The sequence below is a fragment of the Jaculus jaculus genome, chromosome 18 (genome assembly GCF_020740685.1).
Source record: "Jaculus jaculus isolate mJacJac1 chromosome 18, mJacJac1.mat.Y.cur, whole genome shotgun sequence".
Lineage (NCBI taxonomy): Eukaryota > Metazoa > Chordata > Mammalia > Rodentia > Dipodidae > Jaculus > Jaculus jaculus.
In genome coordinates, this window is record NC_059119.1 from 46231340 (window position 1) to 46255397 (window position 24058).

The window sequence follows — 24058 nt, forward strand, 5'->3', positions numbered from 1 at the left end:
CAAGAGAGTTAGCCCGACAACCGGGGAGGTCCCCTTCCTGAAACGAAGTGGAAATCGAGGTGTGGCACCCGAAAATTTTCCTCTGACCACCCCATTGTGCTTGCGCTCCCTCACATATCCCCAGCTCCCCTCTCCAAAGAAAACAACCAGTTTTCCTGGTGGTGTTGGCCTTGTTTCTTCTTTTTGGATATATTTTGTTGATTTACTTATTTATTTGAGAGAAAGAAAAAGGCAAGAGAGAGAGAATGGGCGCGCCAGGGCCTCCAGCCACTGCAATGAACTCCAGACACGTGCGCCCCCTTGGGCACCTGGCTAATGTGGGCCCTGGGGAATTGAGCCTTGAACCGGGGTCCTTAGGCTTCACAGGCAAGCGCTTAACCGCTAAGCCATCTCTCCAGCCCCAACCAGTTTTTTTTTTTTTTTTAATTATTTTACTTTTTGTTTGTTTGTTTTGTTTTTTTGTTTTTCGAGGCAGGGTCTCACTCTGGTCCAGGCTGACCTGGAATTAACTCTGTCATCTCAGGGTGGCCTTGAACTCAAGGCGATCCTCCTACCTCTGCCTCCCGAGTGCTGGGATTAAAGGCGTGCGCCACCACGCCCGGCTCAAATTATTTTACTTTTTAATTTATTCATTTGGGAGGGAGAGAGAGAGAGAGACAGAAAGAGGCAGATAGGAGAGAGAATGGGCGGCCAGGGTCCCCAGTTACTGTAAACAAACTCCAGACGCATGCGTCACCTTGTGCATCTGGCTAACATGGGTCCTGGGGAATTGTACCTGAGTTCTTTGGCTTTGCAGAGGCAAGTGCCTTAACCGCTAAGCCATCCCTCCAGCCCGCTACGCTATTTTTCATTTCCTTCTTTCTTTCTTTCTTTCTTTCTTTCTTTCTTTCTTTCTTTCTTTCTTTCTTTCTTTCTTTCTTTCTTTCTTTCTTTCCTTCCTTCCTTCCTTCCTTCCTTCCTTCCTTCCTTCCTTCCTTCCTTCTTTCTTTCTTTCTTTCTTTCTTCTTTCTTTTTTTTTTTTTGGTTTTTCGAGGTAGGGTCTCACTCTGGTCCAGGCTGACCTGGAATTAACTCTGTCATCTCAGGGTGGCCTTGAACTCATGGCAATCCTCCTACCTCTGCCTCCCGAGTGCTGGGATTAAAGGCGTGCGCCACCACGCCCGGCTCTTTTTTTTTCTTTTTCTTTTTTTTTAAAATTTTATTTATTTATTTGAGAGCGACAGACACAGAGAGAAAGACAGGTAGAGGGAGAGAGAGAGAATGGGCGCGCCAGGGCTTCCAGCCTCTGCAAACGAACTCCAGATGCGTGCGCCCCCTTGTGCATCTGTCTAACGTGGGACCTGGGGAACCGAGCCTCGAACCGGGGTCCTTAGGCTTCACAGGCAAGCGCCTAACCGCTAAGCCATCTCTCCAGCCCTTTTTTGCTTTTTCAAGGTAGGGTCTCACTCTGGCCCAGGCTAACCTGGAATTCACTATGGAGTCTCAGGGTGGCCTCGAACTCATGGTGATCCTCCTACCTCTGCCTCCCGAGCTCTGGGTTTAAAGGCGTGCGCTGCCACACCCGGCTCCCTTGTTATTTTTGCCGCCACCCGTCTAGCTGGCCTGCAAGTTTCTGGATTCCTCTTACACCCTCCCACCCCCGTGCTTTGATGTAGGCATTGGGATCCCAGATGCTCCCACCACTTTGCAACTTTAAGTGGATGCCCCTGAGGAATTGAATCCAGGCCAGCAGGCTTTGCAAGTAAGTACCTCCAACCATCGAACCATCTCCCCTAGCCCCAGGGCTACTTAAATTTTTTTTTTTTTCTTTGAGATAGAATGCCCTTAAACTGATCATCTTGCTTCAGCATCCTGAGTGCTGGGGTTACAATGTGTGCCACCATACTGGCAGGATTACTTTGATATTATAAGGTGTTCATACTTCTCATAAGACAGTATAGAGCTTGAAAGTGTACTGGAATTTATTCTAAATAGACTTTGCAGACTCAGGGGCAACCACTAAAATCATTATTTAAAAAAAAACAAAACTGGGGTGGCTATCAGCAGCCAGGATGACTGAGTTAAAAATGGGTACAGGACAGCCAGCAAAGGCTGATGAAATGCTCACTCAACTCACACTTGCTCAACTCACGAATATTCACTCAACTAACACTCCACGTCTCTCTGCGTTGACCCCCGCCGCAAGGAGAAGCAGCAGCCAGCGGGACCCCTGGGCAGGCCGGCAAGGAGCAAGGTCAAGACCCCTGATGCCCTGGGGGGGTTAGGGCCAGGAGGCTAGGGTAGCTGAGAGGATATGGACAAAGGAATTGGCTTAATTAACATGTGTGAAGAGTGAATAAAGTGTGTAAACTGAATCTAAAAAAAAAACAAAAAACTGGGGCTGGAGGGTTGGCTTAGCAGTTAAGGCACTTGCCTACAAAGCCAAAGGACCCTGGTTCAATTCCCCAGGATCCACATAAACCAGCTGCACAAGAGGGCACACACATCTGGAGTTTGGTTGCAGTGGCTGGAGCCCTGGCGTGCCCATTTTTTCTCTCTCTCTCCCTCTCTCTTTCTTCCTCTTCCTCTCTGTCAAATAAATAAAAATAAAATATTACAAAAAAAAAAAAAACCCTGATATTCTCGGCTGGGGAGATGGCTCAGCAATTATAGGTTCCTCCTTGCAAAGTCTGCCAGTCCATGTTCCGTTCCTCTGGACCCGTGTAAAGCCAGATGCACAAAGCGGTGTATGTGTCTGGAGTTGGTTTGCAGGATCACTAGACCCTGGTGCACCCATTCTCATTCTGTCTCTCTCTATTTGCTCTTCAAATAAATAAAAGCTTGTTTTGTTTTGTTTTTCAAGGTAGGGTCTCATTCTAGCCCAGGCTGACCTGGACTTCACTATATAGCCTCAGGGTGACCTCGAACTCACAGCGATCCTCCTACCTCTGCCTCCCAAGCGCTGGGATTAAAGGCGTGCGCCACCACGCCTGGCAAATAAAAGTATTTTAAATATTCAAATATAACTAAAAATGTATGCTCTATGAAAGACATTGCAAAGCAAATGAAAAGACAAGCCACAGACTGGAAGGAAATATTTGCATAAGACATATCTAGAATATACAAAGAATCCTTTCTGTGTATGAGAGAGAGAGAACTGCATGGTGTGTGTGTGTGTGTGTGTGTGTGTGTGTGTGTGTGCAAATATATGTGCCACGTACATGCACATGTGGAAGCCAGAGGAGAAGATCGGGTGTCTTTCTCTGTCCACTCATCCATGTGCTTCCTTTGAGCAAAGCCACACAGAACCCAGGTCTGCTGGATTTGGTCAGGTGGGCTGACCAGTGAGGCCCAGTGCTTCTCTGGTTCCTGCATGTGTGTGTGGCTTTACCCAGTTGTTTACAAAGATACTGGAGATTCAAACTCTGGATGAATTAGCCCTCTTGGGGCCTCATGTTTGCATCATGTGCTGGTTTGATCCAGGGGGTCCCTCATAAACTTAGGTGTTCTAGATGCTAGGTTCCCAGCTGATGGAGATTTGGGAATTTACGCCTCCTGGAGGCGGTGTATTGTTGGGGGCGGGCTTAGGGGTGTTCTAGCCAGTGTCCCCTTGCCAGTGTTTGGCACACTCTCCTGTTGCTGTTGTCCACCTGATGTTGGCCAGGGGGTGATGTCCACCCTCTGCTCATGCCATTGTTTTCTTCTACCATCATGGAGCTCCCCCCTTGACACTGTAATCCAAAATAAACCCTTTTTTCCCAAAATCTGCTCTTGGTCGGGTGATTTCTACCAGCAATGTGAACCTGACTGCAATACGCTGCAAGTCCTTTTACCTGCTGAGACAGTTTCCCAGCTCCACAAAAAACCCAAAAAAACAAAAATACAAAAAACAACAACAAAAAAAAACCTCCTAAAATTCCACAGTAGGGCTGGAGAAGATGGCTTGGTGGTTAAGGTATTTGCCTGCAAAGCCAAAGAACCCTGGTTCAATTCCCCAGGTCCTACATAAGCCAGACGCACAGGGGGCACATGCGTCTGGAGTTCGTTTGCAATGGCTGGAGACTCTGGTGTGCCCATTCTCTCTCTCTCTCTCAAATAAATAAATAAAATGTATTTTTAAAAATTCCACAGTAGGGCTGGAGAGATGGCTTAGCGGTTAAGCGCTTGCCTGTGAAGCCTAAGGACCCCGGTTCGAGGCTCGGTTCCCCAGGTCCCACGTTAGCCAGATGCACAAGGGGGCGCACGCATCTGGAGTTCGTTTGCAGAGGCTGGAAGCCCTGGCGAGCCCATCCTCTCTCTTTCCCTCCCTCTGTCTTTCTCTCTGTGTCTGTCACTCTCAAATAAATAAATAAAAAATTAAAAAAAAAAATTCCACAGTAAGCCAGGCATTGTGGCGCACGCCTTTCATCCCAGCACTCGGGAGGCAGAGGTAGGAGGATCGTCATGAGTTCAAGGCCACCCTTAGACTACCGAGTTAATTCCAGGTCAGCCTGGACCAGAGTGAGACCCTACTTCAAAAAACCAAAAAAAAAAAAAAAGAAAAAAAAGAAAAAAAGAATTCTACAGTAGCAAAACACGCAGTTCAGTTGAAAAAGTGGGCTAAACGCTTCACTAGATATCTCATCAAAGAAGATATGGAGACAGTAAACAAGTGAAAAGATATCCCACATTGTATGTCACCAGGAAAAACGCCAGCCAGAATATTCAGCCAACAATGTGATCCCCCAAATCCAGAACACTGAGAACCCAACAGGGAGAGACAGGAACACTCATGGTTGCCAGAGGAACCGCAGAGTGGGACAGCCATGCTGGAGGGCAGTTTCATACATTATGTAAATCACTAAATATACTCTTACTCATGTCACTCTTTAGCATTTACCCACGGGAATTGAACAATTATATCCACACAAATGCATGGGTGTTTATAGCAGGTCAAATCTTCAAAAGTGGGAAGCAAACTAGGATGGTCATCAGTAGAAAAATGACTTAACAGAACTGTGGTATATTCAGACAATGCAATATTATTTGGTTCTTTTTAAAAAAAATTTTGTTTATTTTTATTTATTTATTTGAAAGTGACAGAGAAAGAGGCAGATAGAAAGAGAGAGAGAATGGGCACACCAGGGCTTTCAATCACTGCAAACGAACTCCAGACGCGTGTGCCCCCTTGTGCATCTGGCTAACGTGGGTCCTGGGGAATCGAACCTCAGACTGTGGTCTTTAGGATTCACAGGCAGCAATCGCTTAACTGCTAAAGCATCTCTCCAGTTTTTTTGTTTTTTTTTTTTTTCGAGGTAGGGTTTCACTGTGGTCCTGGAATTCACTATGTACTCTCAGGGTGGCCTTGAACTCATGGCAGTCCTCCTGCCTTTGCCTCCTGAGTTCTGGGATTAAAGGCATGCACTACTACACCTGGCTATTATTTGGTTCTTAAAAGAAATGAGTGGGAGGCTGGAGAGATGGCTTAGCAGTTAAGCGCTTGCCTGTGAAGCCTAAGGACCCCGGTTCGAGGCTCAATTAAGGACCCATGTTAGCCAGATGTACAAAGGGGCACACGTGTCTGGAGTTTGTTTGCAGTGGCTGGAGGCTCTGGAGTGCCTATTTCTCCCTCTCTCTCTGTCTGTCTCTCTCTCTCAACTTGCAAATAAATAAACGGAATTGAAAAATTGATTTGGGGCTGGAGAGATGGCTTAGTCGTTAAGGCGCTTGCCTGAGGAGCCTAAGGACCCACGTTCAATTCCCCAGGACCCACATAAGCCAGAGGTACATGGTGGCACATGCATCTGGAGTTTGTTTGCAGTGGCTAGAGGCCCTGGCATGCCCATTTTCTCTATCTGCCTCTTTCTCTCTCAGAAATAAATAATTTTTAAAAAGGGGGGAGGAGGGAGGGCATTCCCATGGGGTATTTTTTATAATCATGGAAGTTGTTAATAAAAAAATTTGAAGCCAGGTGTGGTGGCCCATGCCTTTAATCCCAGCACTTGGGAGGCAGAGGTAGGAGGATCTCCGTGAGTTCTAGGCCACCCTGAGACTCCATAGTGAATTCCAGGTCAGCCTGGGCTAGAGTGAGACCCTACCTTGGAAAATTAAAAAAAAAAAAAAAAGAAAGAAAGAAATAAAGAAATGAGCTTTGAATCTATAAAAAAAGACATAGAAGAAAGGTAAATACATATTACTGAGTGAAAAAGCTAATAGGCAAAGGACACATGCTGTAAGGTTCTGTTTATATTATCAGTCTTGTCACTGTTGAAGTTACCAGCTTATATTATTTTTATTATTTTGAGACCGTATTGCCTGGGATGGTCTTGAGATATGTAGTAGAGGATGACCTTGAACTTCTGATACTCTTGTCTCTGCCTTCCAAGTTCCGGGATTATAGCCATGCACCACCATGCCCAGTTTGTCCAGTGCTGGGGATGGAACCCAGGGCTCCATGACTGCCAGGCCAGCACCCCAGCAGCTGAACTACGGCCCAGCTAGCTATGTTGCCAGCTTTGTGTGTGTGTGTATGTGTGTGGTTTTTCAAGGTAGGCTCTCGCTCTAGCCCAGGCTGACCTAGAATTCACTCTGTAGTCTCAGAGTGGCCTCGAACTCACAGCGATCATCCTACCTCTGCCTCCCGAGTGCTGGGAGAAAAGGCGTGCGCCACCATGCCCAGCTCTGTTGCCAGCTTTTATTTCTCAGTGTCACTTATTCTTGGTGTCGTCAGCTCAGCCTTTGGTTGTTTTGCTCAATTCAAAATAGAGACCATGAATAAGCCAGCGATACCACTTAACTGAGGCTTCATTGGGGCCTAGGGCTCTTAGCTGGCTCTCTGAGGAGCAAAGCTTCCATTGCCCAGGTACAAAGGTATTGCGCGTGACCCTGGGATTTCTGCACACCACGCCTCAGTTCTTTGCTCCTGGCATTCTTTTTTTTTTTTTTTTTAATTAATTAGTTTTGTGCTCAGCGAGTACAGTCAATTTGGTACCACTGTTGGGCTCATCCACATCCCACCCCCTCCCTCTGGCCCCTCCTTGTTGAGATATATGGGTCATGCATTGTGGAGTTAGCCCATAGTTATGGGTAGGAGACATGTCTCTGCATATCATGACCCAACACCTCATCACTGAAGCAGACCAAAAATGAACCCAACATGGCTCAGGGAAATTTTGCGGAAGAGGGGGCTGAAAGAATGTCAGAGTCACCCGTTGGGGGCCTCTGGGTCTCTGGCTCTCTGATTTGGTAGGCGTTGATTTTTCTCTGTGTTGATTTCCTTCCCCCTTGTGCTGGTACCCGGTTCACCAGGAAAACAGCACCCTTGCTTGTTTTGCCAATTGTTCTTAGTTTCGGCCGAGGCCCTTTTGAGGTATGATGGGGTGACTCTCTCCTTAGGATCTACATCTGTCTGAAAAAGAGAAGCAGATTCTCCAACGGAGAGTAAAGTTAGCACCCGACAAATGAGATAACCCTTACTTTTTTATAGAGAATTTAATAGGTGTGGGCCTTCTTGTAGCCCTCAATTGATGGTAGCTTGATAATGGAGAGTGGGCTTATGTTTGGATATGGTTCTGACTTGTTTCCCAGCTCCAGCTATGGGTACCGTACCACTGAGGGGATCAGTTAGCTGAATCAAGAGCAGTTGGTTCCCCACCGTGGCTGTGTGCCACTATTGCACTTGTGTGGGCATCACAACAGGTTATTTGCTGCTAAGTAGGTTAGACCTTGAGTTGCTTGGACAGGTTTTGGTCATTTTCCCCCAGTCGCCCATGTAGTACCTTCTGGCACTAGACACGCTGACTGTCTGGGGACTGACTCTCTTCCAGCTATGCCATCCCATTTTACGTGCCAACTGGATAAGGTGTCTTCAGCAGTAGGGTCTTACCACTAACCTTTGGTGGGTCATCAAGTACTCTGACAGAAATCTGTCTTTCTTTTAGGAAACCTTATAGGTCTCTCTGATCAAAAGCTCATTGTTTGATGATAGCCACATGCTGGTACTGGGAGTTACAGGTCAGTGCCCACTAAGAAAAGTAAGAAAAAGATAACTAATATAAAAGAGTTAGAGAGGGGCTGGAGAGATGGCTTAGCGGTTAAGCGCTTGCCTGTGAAGCCTAAGGACCCCGGTTCGAGGCTCGGTTCCCCAGGTCCCACGTTAGCCAGATGCACAAGGGGGCGCACGCATCTGGAGTTCGTTTGCAGTGGCTGGAGGCCCTGGCGCGCCCATTCTCTCTCTCTCCCTCTATCTGTCTTTCTCTCTGTATCTGTCACTCTCAAATAAAAATAAATAAAAATTTAAAAAAAAAAGAGTTAGAGAGAATAGCGAGAGCGAGAGCGCGAGCGAGCGAGAGAGAAGCTGTAGAAGATTAAGGTCAGTCTTCATCATACCCTCTCCAGTGTCTTGTGGCTCAGGTGTTCCCTCTAAAGGCCTGGTGAAGGGCATCTGGTTTTTGTACTCGACACAGCAATCTGTTTATGAGCATTGGATTGTGGTCTGCCTGTGCTTGGCTCACAAACGCTTGTGGAAATGCTCATCACCACTACCGCAAGTTCAGGCAAATTGCCCTTACACATTTTGCAAGAAAGCTTGGAGAGGAGTCCTTGGTAGAAACGTCTTTTATCTCATGGTGGCAAGTCTTGATAGAGGAGTTAAAGCCACTCTATTTTGTCTCAGAATGACATTAGAGAGAAGGCAAAATTGTGGAAGTGATAAGATCAGTGATGGCCAGGGGTTAGGAAGGAAGGAGGGGTGACTAGATAGGACACACAGGCTTTTTTTTAGGACAGGGAAAATTCCCTGTATGATCTATAATAGTGGATTTATGTCACTGTACATTTGTCAGGCACCAGGGTGTATGTAATTAGACTTTGGCGATAATGATGTGTCAATGTGAGTTCATTGGCTGTAACGAAGGCGTCACTCTGGAGGTCAGGTTGTTAAGGGGGAAGGCTTGTGCATATATGGGGGCTTAAAGGAAACCATTTCACCCACCCTTTAATTTTGTTATGTATCAAAAACTGCTGTACACAGAGTCTTAGCGTGACATATACATCATTAATATATGCTCATGCCGAGAACCTAGTAAACAGTGGGCTTTTCCACTCTACCACAGTTGTGTGAAATTGATGGGGCCAGTGCAGTGTAACTGACTGAGATAGCCACACTAATGCCATTCTACTCTATTTTATGACCTGAACCTGTTACAATTTTTAAAAATTTATTATTATTATTAGTATTTTTTGAGGTAGGGTCTCACTCTAGCCCAGGCTGACCTGGAAGTCACTATGTCGTCTCAGGGTGGCCTCGAACTCACAGTGACCCTCCTACCTCTGCCTCCCGAGTGCTGGGATTAAGGGCGTGTGCAACCACGCCCGGTGGAGTTTTTTAATTTTATTTTTACTTATTTGAGAGCGACAGAGAGCGGGGTGTGGGGGGGTGTGGAGAGAGAGAATGGGCACACCAGGGCCTCCAGCCACTGCATATGAACTCCAGATGCATGTGCCACTTTGTGTGTCTGGCTTATGTGGGTCCTGGGGAAATCAAGCCTTGAATGGGGATCCTTAGGCCTCATAGGCAAGCACTTAACCGCTAAGCCATCCCTCCAAGCCTGGATTTTTTTTTTTTTTCCTTCACATGGGACACATTGGTTTATTGGTACAAGACCTGTCACACCTGGGGCCTTGGGAACAGCTCCCAGCCCTCCAGCTTGGCCAAGCATAGTAGTCTCAGGACGGCCTCGAACTCACGGAGATCCTCCTACCTTTGCCTCCTGAATGCTGGGATTAAAGGCGTGCACCACCACGCCTGGCTGTTACACAATATCTTCAAAATTAATTTTATTATTTATTTAAGAGAGAGGGAGAGGAAGAGGCGGAGAGAGAGGTGCGTCAGGGACTCCAGCTACTGCAAATGAACTCCAGACACATACACCACCTTGTGCGTCTGGCTTACGTGGTTCCTGTGGAATTGAACCCGGGTCCTTTCGCTTTGAAGGCAAGTGTCTTAACCACTTAGTCATCACTCCAGCCCCTGTTAAGCAATATTTTTGAGTGCCTCAATCAGTGTGGATTGAAACATTAATTAACTAGAATCAGGTATCTTTATTGGGCATGTTGTCTAGCTTTTCTGAGTCTTATGTATTACAAATGAGGCGTATGTGGAAAGCAGGAAGTGATATGTGCAGGTGTGTGTGTGTGTGTGTGTGTGTTACACGGAAGAACAGACCCATCCAGATTGTGTACCACAAGCCTAGTGATTATACAGAGGAACAGTCTCTTAGACAAGGAAGTGGACTTTTCAAGACTCCATGGGAAAGAGTCAGGCCTCTGTTACGTTAAACAGCAAGGGATGGGCTATGCCAAGAATCGTAGAACAAATATGGGTGCCGTGGGGAACCAGTATTCCTTTCCCACATAATGAGTTTTCCACAAGCGCTCTCACACAAACCTTATGAGGATTGCTGAGTGTAGAACCAAAAGCTGCTTTAAGCCTCACCCCCACCTTCCGATGATCCTCCCCTCCCCGCCCCTGTGAAGGTGAAAGAGGGAAGGACACATATAGCCAGAGTCTCAAGTGAATGTAAAGCAAGTATCTATGTCACCATTACCAAAACCAAGAGACTGGCCCCCAAGAAAGACCCCTGTTTAAAATATGTTCCGGGGCTAGAGAGATGGGTGAGCGGTGAAGGCACTGGCCTGCAAAGCCAAAGGGCCCAGGTTCGATTCCCCGGGACCCAGTAAACCAGTGGCACAGGGTGGTGCATGCATCTGGAGTTCATTTGCAGTAGCTGGAGGCTCTGCCATGCCCATTTTCTCTCTCTCTCAAATAAATAAAAATAAATAATATTTTTAAAACTAAAATAAAATATGTTCTGTGTTTCTACAGTGTGATACAAAAATACCGTTGTCTCCTTGGACAATAAACAAGGCACAGGTACATGAGAATGGTGTGTATATTTCACCATGAAGTTCATATTTACTGTTACCACCATATCCACAAGACACTGCCTCTATGATAAAAACAGTTTAGTGACATGAGAATGACAGTCACAGGGCTGGAGAGATGGCTTAGCGGTTAAGGTGTTTGCCTGTGAAGCCAAAGGATCCCAGTTCGATTCTCCAGGACCCACATAAGCCAGATGCACAAGGGGCACATACATGCATCTGGAGTTTGTTTACAGCAGTTGAAGACCCTGGGGCACACATTCTCTCTCTCTTTCTCTTAAATAAATAAATATTAAAAAGCGTTTAAAATTTTTTATTTATTTGCAAGCAGAGAGAGAAAGAGAGAGAGGAGAGACAGATAGAGAATGGGCATGCCAGGGCCTCCAGCCACTGCAAACGAACTCCAGATGCATGTATGTGCCCCCTTGTGCATCTGGCTTATGTGGGTCCTGGGGAATCAAGCCTGGGTCCTTTGGCTTCACAGGCAAACTCCTTAACCATTGAGCCATCTCTCCAGCCCTTAAAATATATATATATATTTTAAAAAAGAATGACAGTTGGGCTGAGGAAATGGCTTAGCGATTAAGGCATTTGCCTGCTAAGCCTAAGGACCCCGGTTCATTTCCCCAGGACCCACGTTAGCCAGATACACAAAGGGGCGCACGTACCTGGAGTTCGTTTGCAGGGGCTGGAGGCCCTGGCGCACCCACTCTCTCTGCCTCTTCCTCTCTGTTTCTCTCTCTCTCTCAAATAAATAAATAATAAAATATTTCTTTTAAAAAACTGACAGTTACAGGGCAAAGTGCCACCGGTGAGCTTCATGTGCAGCTCATGCTAAGATAAAGGTGGGTGCTCCACGCATGACAAAGGTGATGCTGTTTCCTCAAATCCAGAGGAGACCACCACTTCCGGAAGCAGGCTTCCTAGGGTTTTGTTCTCCATCTCCTCCTTGCCAGCTTCTGCAGCATGGCTATTTAGGGAGGTCCAGCCAGGCCTCTTGCCCAGCCTCTCTCTCTCTCTCTCTCTCTCTCTCTCTTTCTCTCTGTCTCATGCTTCCGTCCTGTCTACCAGTTCTGACGCTCTCACACGCTTGGATTAACACCCATGGACACAAGGACATCAGAGCCCATCAGAGATTCTGAAGCAAGTTCACTGGTGTGTGAGAAACCATTTCATCCAGAAATGGACACTCTCCCTGGCTCTCCTTGAGGAAGGGCTGCCAAACTCACAGGTCATCTTCAGACCACAGCGTTGGATTCAGTTTCTCCCTGTCCCCATATTTCTGACTCCGGTGTTTTGGCACATGCCTTTGGCCCTGGAAGGTCACTGTGGTAGTTTGAATAGATGGCTGCCAATATAGTCAGTGTGTCATTACGGTTTGTCACTTAGATCTGCCACCAACTGGCTGGAGGAGGTGGGTCTTAGCTATGCAAAGAGCTTGAGTTCTCCTCCACTTCCTGAAGTGCGCTGTGTGGCTTTTGCCTTTTGGCTTTTTTCTCTCGCTGCCTGGTCCTTTAAGAGGGGGCCAACTTCTTCTTCTGCCACTATGGAACTTCCCCCGGGTCTGAAAGCTTCAATAAACATCCCTTCTCCACAGCTGTGCCTGGTCTGGAAGTTCATCTCAGCGACCCGAAGCTGTCTGCTACAGTCACCCACCCGGCATCTCTGACCACTGTGTTTCCATCACCAACACTAGGATGTGCTGATTTATGGGATCTAATACATTAGAAAATGTGGTCAATTAGATGACATTTTTCCATGCAGCATTTTGCTGCTGCTTCTCTTCCTCCTCCTTCTTTTCTTTTTTTTTTAAAATTTTTTATTTGTTTATTTGAGAGCGACAGACACAGAGAGAAAGACACATAGAGGGAGAGAGAGAGAATGGGCGCGCCAGGGCCTCCAGCCTCTGCTAACGAACTCCAGACGCGTGCGCTCCCTTGTGCATCTGGCTAACGTGGGACCTGGGGAACCGAGCCTCGAACCGGGGTCCTTAGGCTTCACAGGCAAGCGCTTAACCACTAAGCCATCTCTCCAGCCCTCCTCCTTCTTTTTAATTTGGTTTATCGAGGTAGGATTTCACTCTATCTATCCCAGGCTGACCTCGAATTCACATAGTCTCAGGCTGGCCTCGAATTTACAGTGATCTTCCTACCTCTGCCTCCCCAGTGCTGGGATTAAAGACGTGTGGGATTAAAGACCACGCCCGGCTTCCATGCAGTATCTTGGGCATAATTGTTGATAAAATCCACCATGAGGGTTGGGGAGATAGCTTAGGAAGTGAAGTGCTTGTCTCACAAACATGATTATCAGAATTCAAATAAAAATGCCAGGCCGGACGTGATGACACTTGGGAGGCAGAGGTAGCAGGATCAAAGTGAGTTCGAGGCCACCCTGAGACTACTTAGTGAATTCCAGGGCAGCCTGGGCTAGAGTGAAACCCTACCTCGAAAAACAAACAAAAGAACACAAAAAACACCATTCTGTGCTGGGGGCGTGGGGCAGAGAGATGGGTCGGTGGTTAAAGGTGTTTGCTTGCAAAGCCTAGTGATTCCTTACTACACATGTAAAGTCATATGCACAAAGTGGCTCATGCATCTGGAGTTTGTTTGCAATAGCTAAAGGGCCGGGTGTGCCCATTTTCATTCTCTTTCTCCTTACATATAATAAATAAATAAATAGAGCAGATGATGATAATGCATGTCTGTAATCCCTGCTCTGAGGATGTGGGGACAGGAGGGTCCCCAAGGCTTGCTGACCAACCTGTCTAGCCTAATTGATAAGCTACAGGCCAAACAGAAATTCTGTTTCAAGGGGCTGGAGAGGTGGCTTAATGGTTAAAGGCTCTTGCTCTGAAAAGCCTAGGCACCCCAGGTTCAACTCCCCAGCACCCATGTAAGCCAGATGTACAAAGTGGCTCATGCATCTGGAGTTTGTGTGCAGCAGCTGGAAGCCCTGGCATACCCATTCTCTCTCTCTCTCTCTCTCTCTCTCTCTTTCTCTCTGTTTCTTTCAAATAAATAAATAGAAATTCTGTCTTCAAAGTAAAAGGGGGAATTTGGATTCACCTCACACCATGTTTAAAAACTTGTCAAGCTCAACGTACAATACATATATTTTTTCAGATGAAAGTATCCTTATGTAATTTAGCACCATCTACAATGAATATACGCAATTGGAAAATTTAAATGTCAACTGTATAAACTTGTTGATATAAAGGGTGGGACGGCTTAGCGGTTAAGGCATTTGCCTGCAAAGCCAAAGGACCTAGGTTTGATTCCCCAGGACCCACGTTAGCCAAATTCATGTGTCAGGAGTTCATTTGCAGTGGCTGGAGGCCCTGACGCGCCCATTCTCTCTTTTTCTCTCTCTCTCACTCTCTCTCCCTTCCTCCCTGCCTCTTTCTCTGTCAAAGAAATAAATAAAAATAAGGGATTAAAAAACAGCCGGGCATGGTGGTGCACGCCTTTAATCACAGCACTTGGGAGGCAGAGGTAGGAGGATCACCGTGAGTTCAAAGCCACCCTCAGACTCCATAGTGAATTCCAGGTCAGCCTTGGCTAGAGTGAGACCCTACCTTGAAAAAAAAGCAACAACAGCAACACACACACACACACACACACACACACATATATGGAGAGAGAGAGAGAGAGAGAGACAGAAAGGTGCATGATGTTTCTGAATTGACAACTGAGGTTGTTCTCTGGCCTCCACATGCACATGCACGTGTATGTGTGTGCTTACCCACACACATGCACATGCACACTCACATATGCCTAAACACACACACACATACATAAAATAAATTAAAGGGCTGGAGGGATGGCGTAGTGGTTAAGGCACTTGCCTGAAAAGCCAAAGGACCCAGGTTCAATTCCCCAGGGACCCCCTAAGTCAGATGTACAAGGGAGTGCACACATCTGGAGTTCGTTTGCAATGGCTGAAGGCCCTGGCGGATCCATTCTCTCTCACCTCTTCCCCTCTCTCCCTCTCTCTCTCTCAAGTAAATAAATAAATAAGTTATTTTAGAAAATTTTAAAGTAAATTAAAATCCACTGTAAAAAGTGATTAATGAGAATGTTTTGAAGCTTCACTTAAAAAAAAAAAAAACTTTTTAGCCAGGTGTGGTGCCACATGCCTTTAATCCCAGCATTCCACTCCAGACGCATGCGCCACCTTGTGCATCTGGCTAAGGTGGGTTCTAGCGAATCAAACCTGGGTCCTTTGGCTTTGCGCACAAATGCCTTAGTCGCTAAGCCATCCTTCCAAACCTTCACTTAATTTTTTAATGTTTGCTATCCTTACTGGGGTAAGGCGGAATCCCCACTTGTTTTAATCTGCATTGCATTTCCCTAATGGTTAGAGATGTTGAACATTTTCTTAAGTGTGTGTTAGCCATTTGTAATTCTTCCTCTGAGAACTCCCTGTTCGGTTTTCTGCCCCATTTTCGGAGTGGGTTGATGGATTTTTTTCTTGTTTAGTTTTTTGAGTTCTTTGTAGATTCTAGATATTGGGTTTCTGTCAGTGGTACAGCTGGCAAAGATTTTCTCCCATTCAGTGGGTAATCTCTTGGCTCCGCTTATGGTATGTTTGTGTGAAAGCTTTTTAGCTTCATGAGATCCCATTGGTTCAGTGTTTGTTTAGTTTCCTTGGCTACTAGGATTGTGTTCAGGAAGTCTTTTCCTGTATGATGAAGAGTGCTTCCTCTTTTTATTATTGAAGACTTTCAGGTTTTATATTGAGGTCTTTAATCCACTTGGACTTTATTTTTGTAGATGGCAAAATGAGTGGATCTAATTTCATTTTTCTACATATGGTCATCCATTTTGTCCAATATAATTTGTTGAAGATGCTGTCTTTTCTCTAGTCTACATTATTGGCAATTTTGTCAAAGATCAAGCAGCCAAAGTTACTTTCCCTAAGGTCTGGGTCTTCAATTCTGTTCCATTGGTCTATGTTTCTGTTTTTATCCCAGTACCATGCTGTTTTTATCACTATAGCTTTGTAATATAGCTTTAGATCAGGTATGGTCATACCACTATAGGTGTTTCTTTTGCTGGGGATATGTTTGGATATCCAAGGCCTTCTGCCATTCCATATGATTCTGAGATCATTATTTCAATCTCTGTGAGGAATGATGCTGGTGTTTTTTATTGGTATTGCGTTAAATCTCCATATGGCTTTTGGTAGAATTGCCATGTTCACGATATTAATTCTACCTATCCAGGAGTGTGGGAGGTGTTTCCATCTTCTCTAGTCCTCCTCTATATCTTTCTTGAGTGTTTTTATGTTTTCATTATATAGTTCTTTCACATCCTTTGTTAGAATTATTCCAACGTATTTAATTTTCTTTTTTTGTTTGCTATTGAAAATGGAACAGCCTCACTGATTTCTTTCTGTGTAAATTTGTCCTCTGCAACCAGACAGAGAGAGCTAGAGAAGAGAGAAAATACATGGCAGGGGGCAGGAATGGGCACACCAGGGCCTCCAGCCACTGCAAATGAACTCCAGATGCATGCACCACTTTGTACATCTGGATTCACGTGGGTACTTGGGAATCACATCCAGGCTGTTAGCCTTTGCAGGCGAGCACCTTAACCACTGAGCGATTTCCAGCTCCTGCCCCCACACTTTCTTTTGTTTTGCCACTACATGCACCAGGCGAGCTGGCCTGCAAGCTTCCAGATTCTCCAGGCTCTGCTTCCCATGTTGGGATTACAAATCTCACGCTACACTTGATGTGGCTGGCTTACATGGGTACTGGAGAATTGAACCTGGGTCCTCAGGCTCCACAGGCAAGCACCTTAGCTGCTAAGCCATCTCTCCAGCCCTCCATGTGACGCTTTGTGTCCGGCTTCATGTGCTGGGAGGGTCGCACTTGAGCTGTCAGGCTTGTTGAAAGTGTACCTCTCTCACTCTTCACGTAGGGCCCCGATGATGAGACGTGTGATCATAAAGCCAAGGGTTACGAACAGCAGACGATGCAGTGAGATGAATGTTCACTTGTTACTCTTTGTTTCTTCTCTGCAGACACTTCAGCTTTCCCCAGGGCAATACGACATACTTCCTATGCCAGTCCCCAAGCACATGGCCAGGTAATTAGATACTTATAAGTTTCTCTCAACCACTTCGCTCAAGCCCTTCTCTTTAATTTTTTTTTTGGTTTATTTTTATTTATTTATTTGAGAGCGACAGACAGAGAAAGAGAGAGAGAATGGGCGCGCCAGGGCCTCCAGCCACTGCAGATGAATTCCAGACGTGTAAGCCCCCTTGTGCATCTGGCTAATGTGGGTCCTGGGGAATTGAGCCTCGAACCGGGGTCCTTAGGCTTCACAGGCAAGCGCTTAACTGCTAAACCATCTCTCCAGCCCAAGCCCTTCTCTTTAAATATGTAGTTGCATACCAAGTATGCAAGGTATGTATACATCTCATTTCCAGATTAGCATTTATAAATTATTTATTTATCTGACAAAGAGAAAGATGCAGGGGGAAAGAGAGAGAGACAGACAGAATGGGTGTGCCAGGGGCTCCAGTCACTGTAGGCGAATTCCAGACTCATGCGCCACTTTGTGCATCTGGCTTATGTGGGTCCTGGGGAATCAAACCTGGGTCCTTTGGCTTTGCAGGCAAGCGCTTTAACTGCTAAGCCATCCCTCCAGCCCCAGATTAGTATTTAAAAACACCCAGTGAGAAACAGGGAATAACAAAGGCCTTCATTTCAAAACAACAGGTTTCAAAAATCTTTTTTCTTTTCTTCTTATTTTTTAAATATAGGAGCTTCGTATTTCGCTCAGCAGTTGAAAGGTTTCCACCCAACTACTTCACTCCTGTAAGTACCCAGTTGTTTAAAAATATACATTGAGGCTGGGTGTGGTGGCACACGCCTTTAATCCCAGCAGTGGGAGGCAGAGGTAGGAGGATCATCATGAGTTCGAGGCCACCCTGAGATGACATAGTGAATTCCAGGTCAGCCTGGGTTGGAGTGAGACCCTACCTTGAAAAAGCAAAAATAGGGCTAGAGGGATGGCATAGTGGTTAAGGCATTTGCCTGGAAAGCCAAAGGACCCAGGTTCGATTCCCCAGGACCCATGTTAGCTAGATGCACAAGGGGGCACATGTGTCTGGAGTTCCTTTGCAGTGGTTGGAGGCCCTGGTGGACCCATTCTTTCTCTCTCTCTCTCTCCTTCTTTCTTTGTTAAATAAATAAATAAAATATTTTAAAAAAGGAAAAGTCAAAAACAAATAAAATATATGCTACAAAAATACATGATGAATTTGATGTTTCAAATATTCAAAGATTACTTTTAAAATGTTAAAATTTTGATCATATAAGAAACTATTTATTTTTATTTTTTTGAGAGCAACAGACAAAGAGGCAGAGAGAGAGAGAGAGAAAATGGGCACGCCAGGGCCTCCAGCCACTGCAAATGAACTCCAGACACACGCGCCCCCTTGTGCATCTGGCTAACATGGGGAATTGAACCTTGAACCGGGGACCTTAGGCTTAACAGGCAAGCACTTAACCGCTAAGCCATCTCTTCAGCCCACGTGGAAAACAAAGTACTAAGAACCAAAGAGACCTCAAAGGATTAAGAAACAATGAAGGAGCCGGGCATGGAGGTGCACGCTTTTAATCCCACTGCTCAGGAGGCAGAGGTAGGAGGATCTCAGTGAGTTTGAGGCCACCCTGAGACTCCATAGTGAATTCCAGGTCAGCCTGGGCTAGAGTGAGACCCTACCTCAGAAAACAAAACAAAACAAAAAGGCAGGCTGGATTCAGAAGTAGACATAACCTTCAAAGTCATGTCCCCAGTCACGCCTCCTTCCAGCCAGTTCCTACTTTGTAAGGGCTTTCCACAACCTGGCCATGAGCCCTGATGCATAAGTGTGGGGAGAATGTTCCACACTTAAGCCTAACATTCTGCCCCCCCATCCCAAAGACACAGGGCCATATCAAAATGCAGAGTGTATGTAGTCTAACCTCAAGAGCACGCCCCCCCCACACACACACTGGCCCTCTTTTAAAAATTTATTTTTATTTTTATTTATTTAATTAAGAGAGAGAAGGAGAGAATGGGTCTCCAGCCACTGTCAGCAAACTCCGGACAAATGCACCATCTTGTGCATCTGGCTCATGTGGGTCCTGGGGAATTGAACCTTGGTCCTTTGGCTTTGCAGGCAAATGCCTTAACCACTAATCCATCTCTCTAGCCTGGCCCTCTTGTTTTAATTTTAATTTTTTTTTTAAACGAGTCTTTCAAATGAGTTTTGTGCCCTGAATCTTTCAGTGGGTGGGGTCTTGCCCTCCCCTTTCCTATTTTCTCAGTGCAAACTCTACGGTTTCTCTTTAATCGCACTAATCTCTTGAACAACTACTGAAGTTTTTATCTGTAGCATTTGCTTTGTCTGTGACTAAAACTGGATTTGCGCTTGTCTCTTGCCAAACCACATTTTTCAAATCCTTCTGTTCACTGTAAATCTTCCTAACAAGGAGCCAGCAACTGTCATGCTATAGCGTGGATGCTATTAGACCATTACTTTTGAATCTGGTCTTAACTCAAATTTTCCAGACATGGGCAGAATACAGCCAGATTTGTGTTTTCTTTTTGTTGTCAGAATGTAAAACAAATGTCTAAAGCAATTCTTTTAAAAAAGGGTTTTTTTTAGCTGGGCGTGGTGGTGCACGCCTTTAATCCCAGCACTCGGGAGGCAGAGGTAGGAGGATCCCTGTGAGTTCAAGGCCACCCTGAGACTACATAGTAAATTCCAGGTCAGCTTGGGCTAAAGTGAGACCCTACCTTGAAAAACCAAAAAAAAAAAATTTATTATTGTTATTATTAAAATATATATAGGGGGCTGGAGAGATGGCTTAGCGGTTAAGCGCTTGCCTGTGAAGCCTAAGGACCCTGGTTCGAGGCTCGGTTCCCCAGGTCCCACGTTAGCCAGATGGACAAGGGGGCGCACACGTCTGGAGTTCGTTGGCAGAGGTTGGAAGCCCTGGCGCACCCATTCTCTCTCTCTCCCTCTATCTGTCTTTCTCTCTGTGTCTGTCGCTCTCAAAATAAATAAATAAAAATAAAATATATATATATATATATATATATATATATATATATATATATGGCTGGAGAGATGGCTTAGCAGTTACAGGGCATGCCCGTAAAGCCTAAGGACCCAGGTTTGATTCCCCAGGACCCCACGTAAGCCAGATACACAAGGTGGAGCATGCGTCTGGGGTTCGTTTGCAGTGGCTGCAGGCCCTGGCATGCCCATTTTATCTCTCTCTTTCTCTCTCTCTCTGTCTCAAATAAAAATAACTTATATTAGATGACCTATTAGTAATATGTGTGTGTGTGTTTGTGCCCAGGCTTCTTACCACTTCAAATGAACTCCAGATGTATTGACCACTTTTTGGGTCTGACTGCATTTTGGACTGGGGAATTGAACCCCAGCCAGCCAGCCCTGTGCGCAAGTGTATTTAATTGCTGAGTCATTTCCTCAGCCTTAGTGCGAGTCTTGATAAAGCCCTCGTTCTACTAGTGATCTCATCTCAACTCCCAGCAGAACGACCCGTCGAGCTCCGCTTATAGTATTCTAAGGCTTTTCTGCATGCAGCTCCAAATTTTTCTGTCTTGTTCCCATAAACCACTTCCAAAGGCCTAAGAATGACTTTGAGGCTCATCACAAGATTGAACCCATTGCTCAGTACACATTTTCTTTTCTCTTTCTCTTTTCTTTTCTTCAAAATCTTAGGCCAAAGCTGGAGAGATGGCTTAGTGATTAAGGTGCTTGCCTGCAAAGCCAAAGGACCCACCAGGTTCTTTCCCCAGGACCCAAATATAAGCCAGATGCACAAGATGGCGTATGGGTCTGGAGTTCATTTGCAGCGTCTGAAGGCCCTGGCACCCCATTCTCTCTCTCTCCTGTCTCTCCCTTTCTCTGCCTCTTTTTCTCAAATACACACACACACACACACACACACACACACACACACACATATACATGGCTAGGCTGGGTGTGGTGACTAATGCCTTTAATCCCAGCACTCAGGAGGCTGAGGTAGGAGGAGCACCATGAGTTCGAGGCCACCCTGAGACCACAGAGTGAATTCCAGGTCAGCCTGAGCTAGAGTGAGACCCTACCTCGGAAAAAAAAAAAAAGATAAATGTGGTGATACATGCCTTTAATCCCAGCATTCAGAAGGCAGGGTGATAGAGGATCTCTGTGAGTTCCAGGGGAAGTTTTACAATGGCGGGGGCAGAGAATGGACATCACTTCTTGCCACAGAAGCTGGAAGACAGCAGCAAGAGAATGGGTTGACAGCACAGGCAAGTTAGAGGTGACAAACCCGAAGGTCGCCCCCAGTGACACAAGGCTCCACCTCCCAAACTGTCACCCGCTGAGGAGCAAGGATTCAGAACATGCGTCTATGGGGGACAGTTGGTTCAAACTACCACAGTGACTACTGTTAATAAAAAGGCACTCTGTTGTTGCAAATCAAGAGAACAGGGGCTGGAGAGATGGCTTAGCGGTTAAGCGCTTGCCTGTGAAGCCTAAGGACCCCGGTTCGAGGCTCGGTTCCCCAGGTCCCACGTTAGCCAGATGCACAAGGGGGCGCACGCGTCTGGAGTTCGTTTGCAGAGGCTGGAGGCCCTGGCGTGCCCATTCTCTCTCCCTTTCTCTCTCAAATAAATAAATAATTAAAAAAAGAGAATAGACTTTCACACACACATAAAAAATGACAACAATAAATCTGTTAATTTATTTTATTTGGACACTCTACACTGTATAATGACACATTTATTATAATTTTTATTCTCAGTATAAAAATTGATTAAAATACTTGGTATGCAATGCCAGTGTCTGACAGGTCATCAAGCTAAAAAACAAAACAAAAAAAAAAACATCAAGCATGCTTTCTCACAGTATTTTTATTCTCACAAAGGCATTACCATCATGCAACTCAATGTCAGTTGATGCCATACATCGTAACAAATAGCAGGTCTCCAGCATGTCTCTTCTACCTCCTGTTTCTACTTCCTGAGGGTAATTGGTACTGACTATTGTAGCTATTTCTTCTGATACTTTCATTCATATTACCAAAATATCAGTCTTCTACAATGACTGTATATATATATATATATATATATATATATATATATATATATATATATATATATTTTTTTTTTTTTTTTGAGGTAGGGCCTGACTCTAGCCCAGGCTGACCTGGAATTCACCGTGTAGACTCAGGGTGGCCTCGAACTCACAGCGATCCTCCTACCTCTGCCTCCCAAGAGCCAGGATTAAAGGCATGTGCCACCACACCCGGCTCAATGACTGTATTTTTTTCAATTTTAGAAATGATAGCTTAGTTTTTTGTGTGTGTGGAATTTGAATCTACAGTTCTCAAATCTTTCCCTATATAAATCCTTCGCCTATCCCCCCAATATTTGCATTACAATTTAATGTCAATGCATAGCATTTGATACATTTGCTATTTTAATTTTATTCCCTGTCAAGCCATATATTACAATTAAATTTCTTGAGATTTTCTTTCTTTATTTGATTTTTCAAGGTAGGGTCTCAGTCTAGCCCAGGCTGACCTGGAATTCACTATGTAGTCTCAGGGTGGCTTCAAACTCATAGGGATCCTCCTACCTCTGTCTCCCGAGTGCTGGGATTAAACATGTGCGCCACCACACCTGGCCACCTTTTCATTTTTTAATAGTTGACAACCGCTTTGATTTTGGTTTTCTTAGTTTGTTGAGGACCTCTTCTCCAGAGAACAACGAATTTTTCCTGAGTAATTTCAAATGCATTGCCTAATTCATCTTAAAATATGCCATCAGGGGCTGGAGAGATGGCTTAGTGGTTAAGCGCTTGCCTGTGAAGCCTAAGGACCCCGGTTCGAGGCTCGGATCCCCAGGTCCCACGTTAGCCAGATGCACAAGGGGGCGCACGTGTCTGGAGTTCGGTTGCAGAGGCTGGACGCCCTGGCGCGCCCATTCTCTCCCTCTTCCTCTATCTGTCTTTCTCTCTGTGTCTGTCGCTCTCAAATAAATAAATAAATAAATAAAAAATATGCCATCAGCCAGGTGTAGCAGAGCAGGGATTACTAGTCACGCTACTGTGTGAAACAGCAAATGACACAAGATAGCTGATTCTGACACATTTTGCTAGTGTTCTGGAAGGCTTGTTTTTTATGGACTATATATATATATATATATATATATATATTTTTTTTTTTTTTTCTGGAAGTCTTTACTCTGCTATTCTGCCGGCATCACCTCATCCACTCCATTTTATAAATAACAGTGATTCACTAATTTGGAACATCTTGTCCCTCAAGAAAAGTGAACAGAAAACTTTCATGGAAAATGTTCCAAGGCAAAGAATTAGCCCAGGGCTGTGATTCAAGCCTGTCCTAAACACGCATTCCCAGAGCCGACTTGTGGGTTTGGTTTAGAGCCACGACCTTGTTAACCACAGGGAGCAGTCTTTTGATCCCAGCAGAGGAAAGCCATGGCCTGAAGTCAGTACCATCACCGAGTAAAATGCCTTAAACCTTCTTGTGACAAATGCATTCATCCTTATCCTTAGACCATTATAATGCAACTTTTATCTGAAAAATTCACGTGGTTGACTTTATCACTCAGTTTGTTCTAGAGATGCACATCACAGCTATGGAACTGTTAGGGACTCTTAGAGCTGAAAGAAATCTCATACATCCACTGTGTAAGATCAATACTGGTGCTGCAGTCAGGTTCGCATTGCTGGCAGAAATCACCCGCCCAGAAGCAGCTTGTGGGAGGAAAGGGTTTATTTTGGTTTACAGACTGGAGGGGAAGCTCCATGATGGCAGGGAAAACGATGGCATGAGCAGGGGGTGGACATCACCTCCTGGCCAACATCAGGTGGACAACAGCAACAGGAGAGTGTGCCAAACACTGGCAAGGGGAGACTGGCCATGACACATGTAAGCCCGCCCCCAACAATACACTGCCTCCAGGAGGCTCCAATGCCCAAATTGCCACCAGCTGGGGACCTAGCATTCTGAACACATGAGTTCATGGGGGACACCTGAATCAAACCACCACAATTGGTAATGATTTTGATGACAATTTATTGAGTCTTTTTTTGTTTTTGTTTTTGTTTTTGA

At 45.4% G+C, this 24058-nt stretch overlaps 1 protein-coding gene across 1 annotated transcript in view; it reads left to right on the plus strand.

Annotated features, from left to right (window-relative positions):
- Stpg4 (sperm-tail PG-rich repeat containing 4) overlaps positions 1-24058 on the plus strand; it is a 61291-nt gene that overhangs the window by 18570 nt on the left and 18663 nt on the right. The window contains exons 4-5 of the mRNA XM_004660201.3: positions 16930-16994; positions 17674-17728. Coding sequence (XP_004660258.2) covers positions 16930-16994; positions 17674-17728 — 120 coding nt within the window. The remainder of the gene's footprint in view (positions 1-16929; positions 16995-17673; positions 17729-24058) is intronic.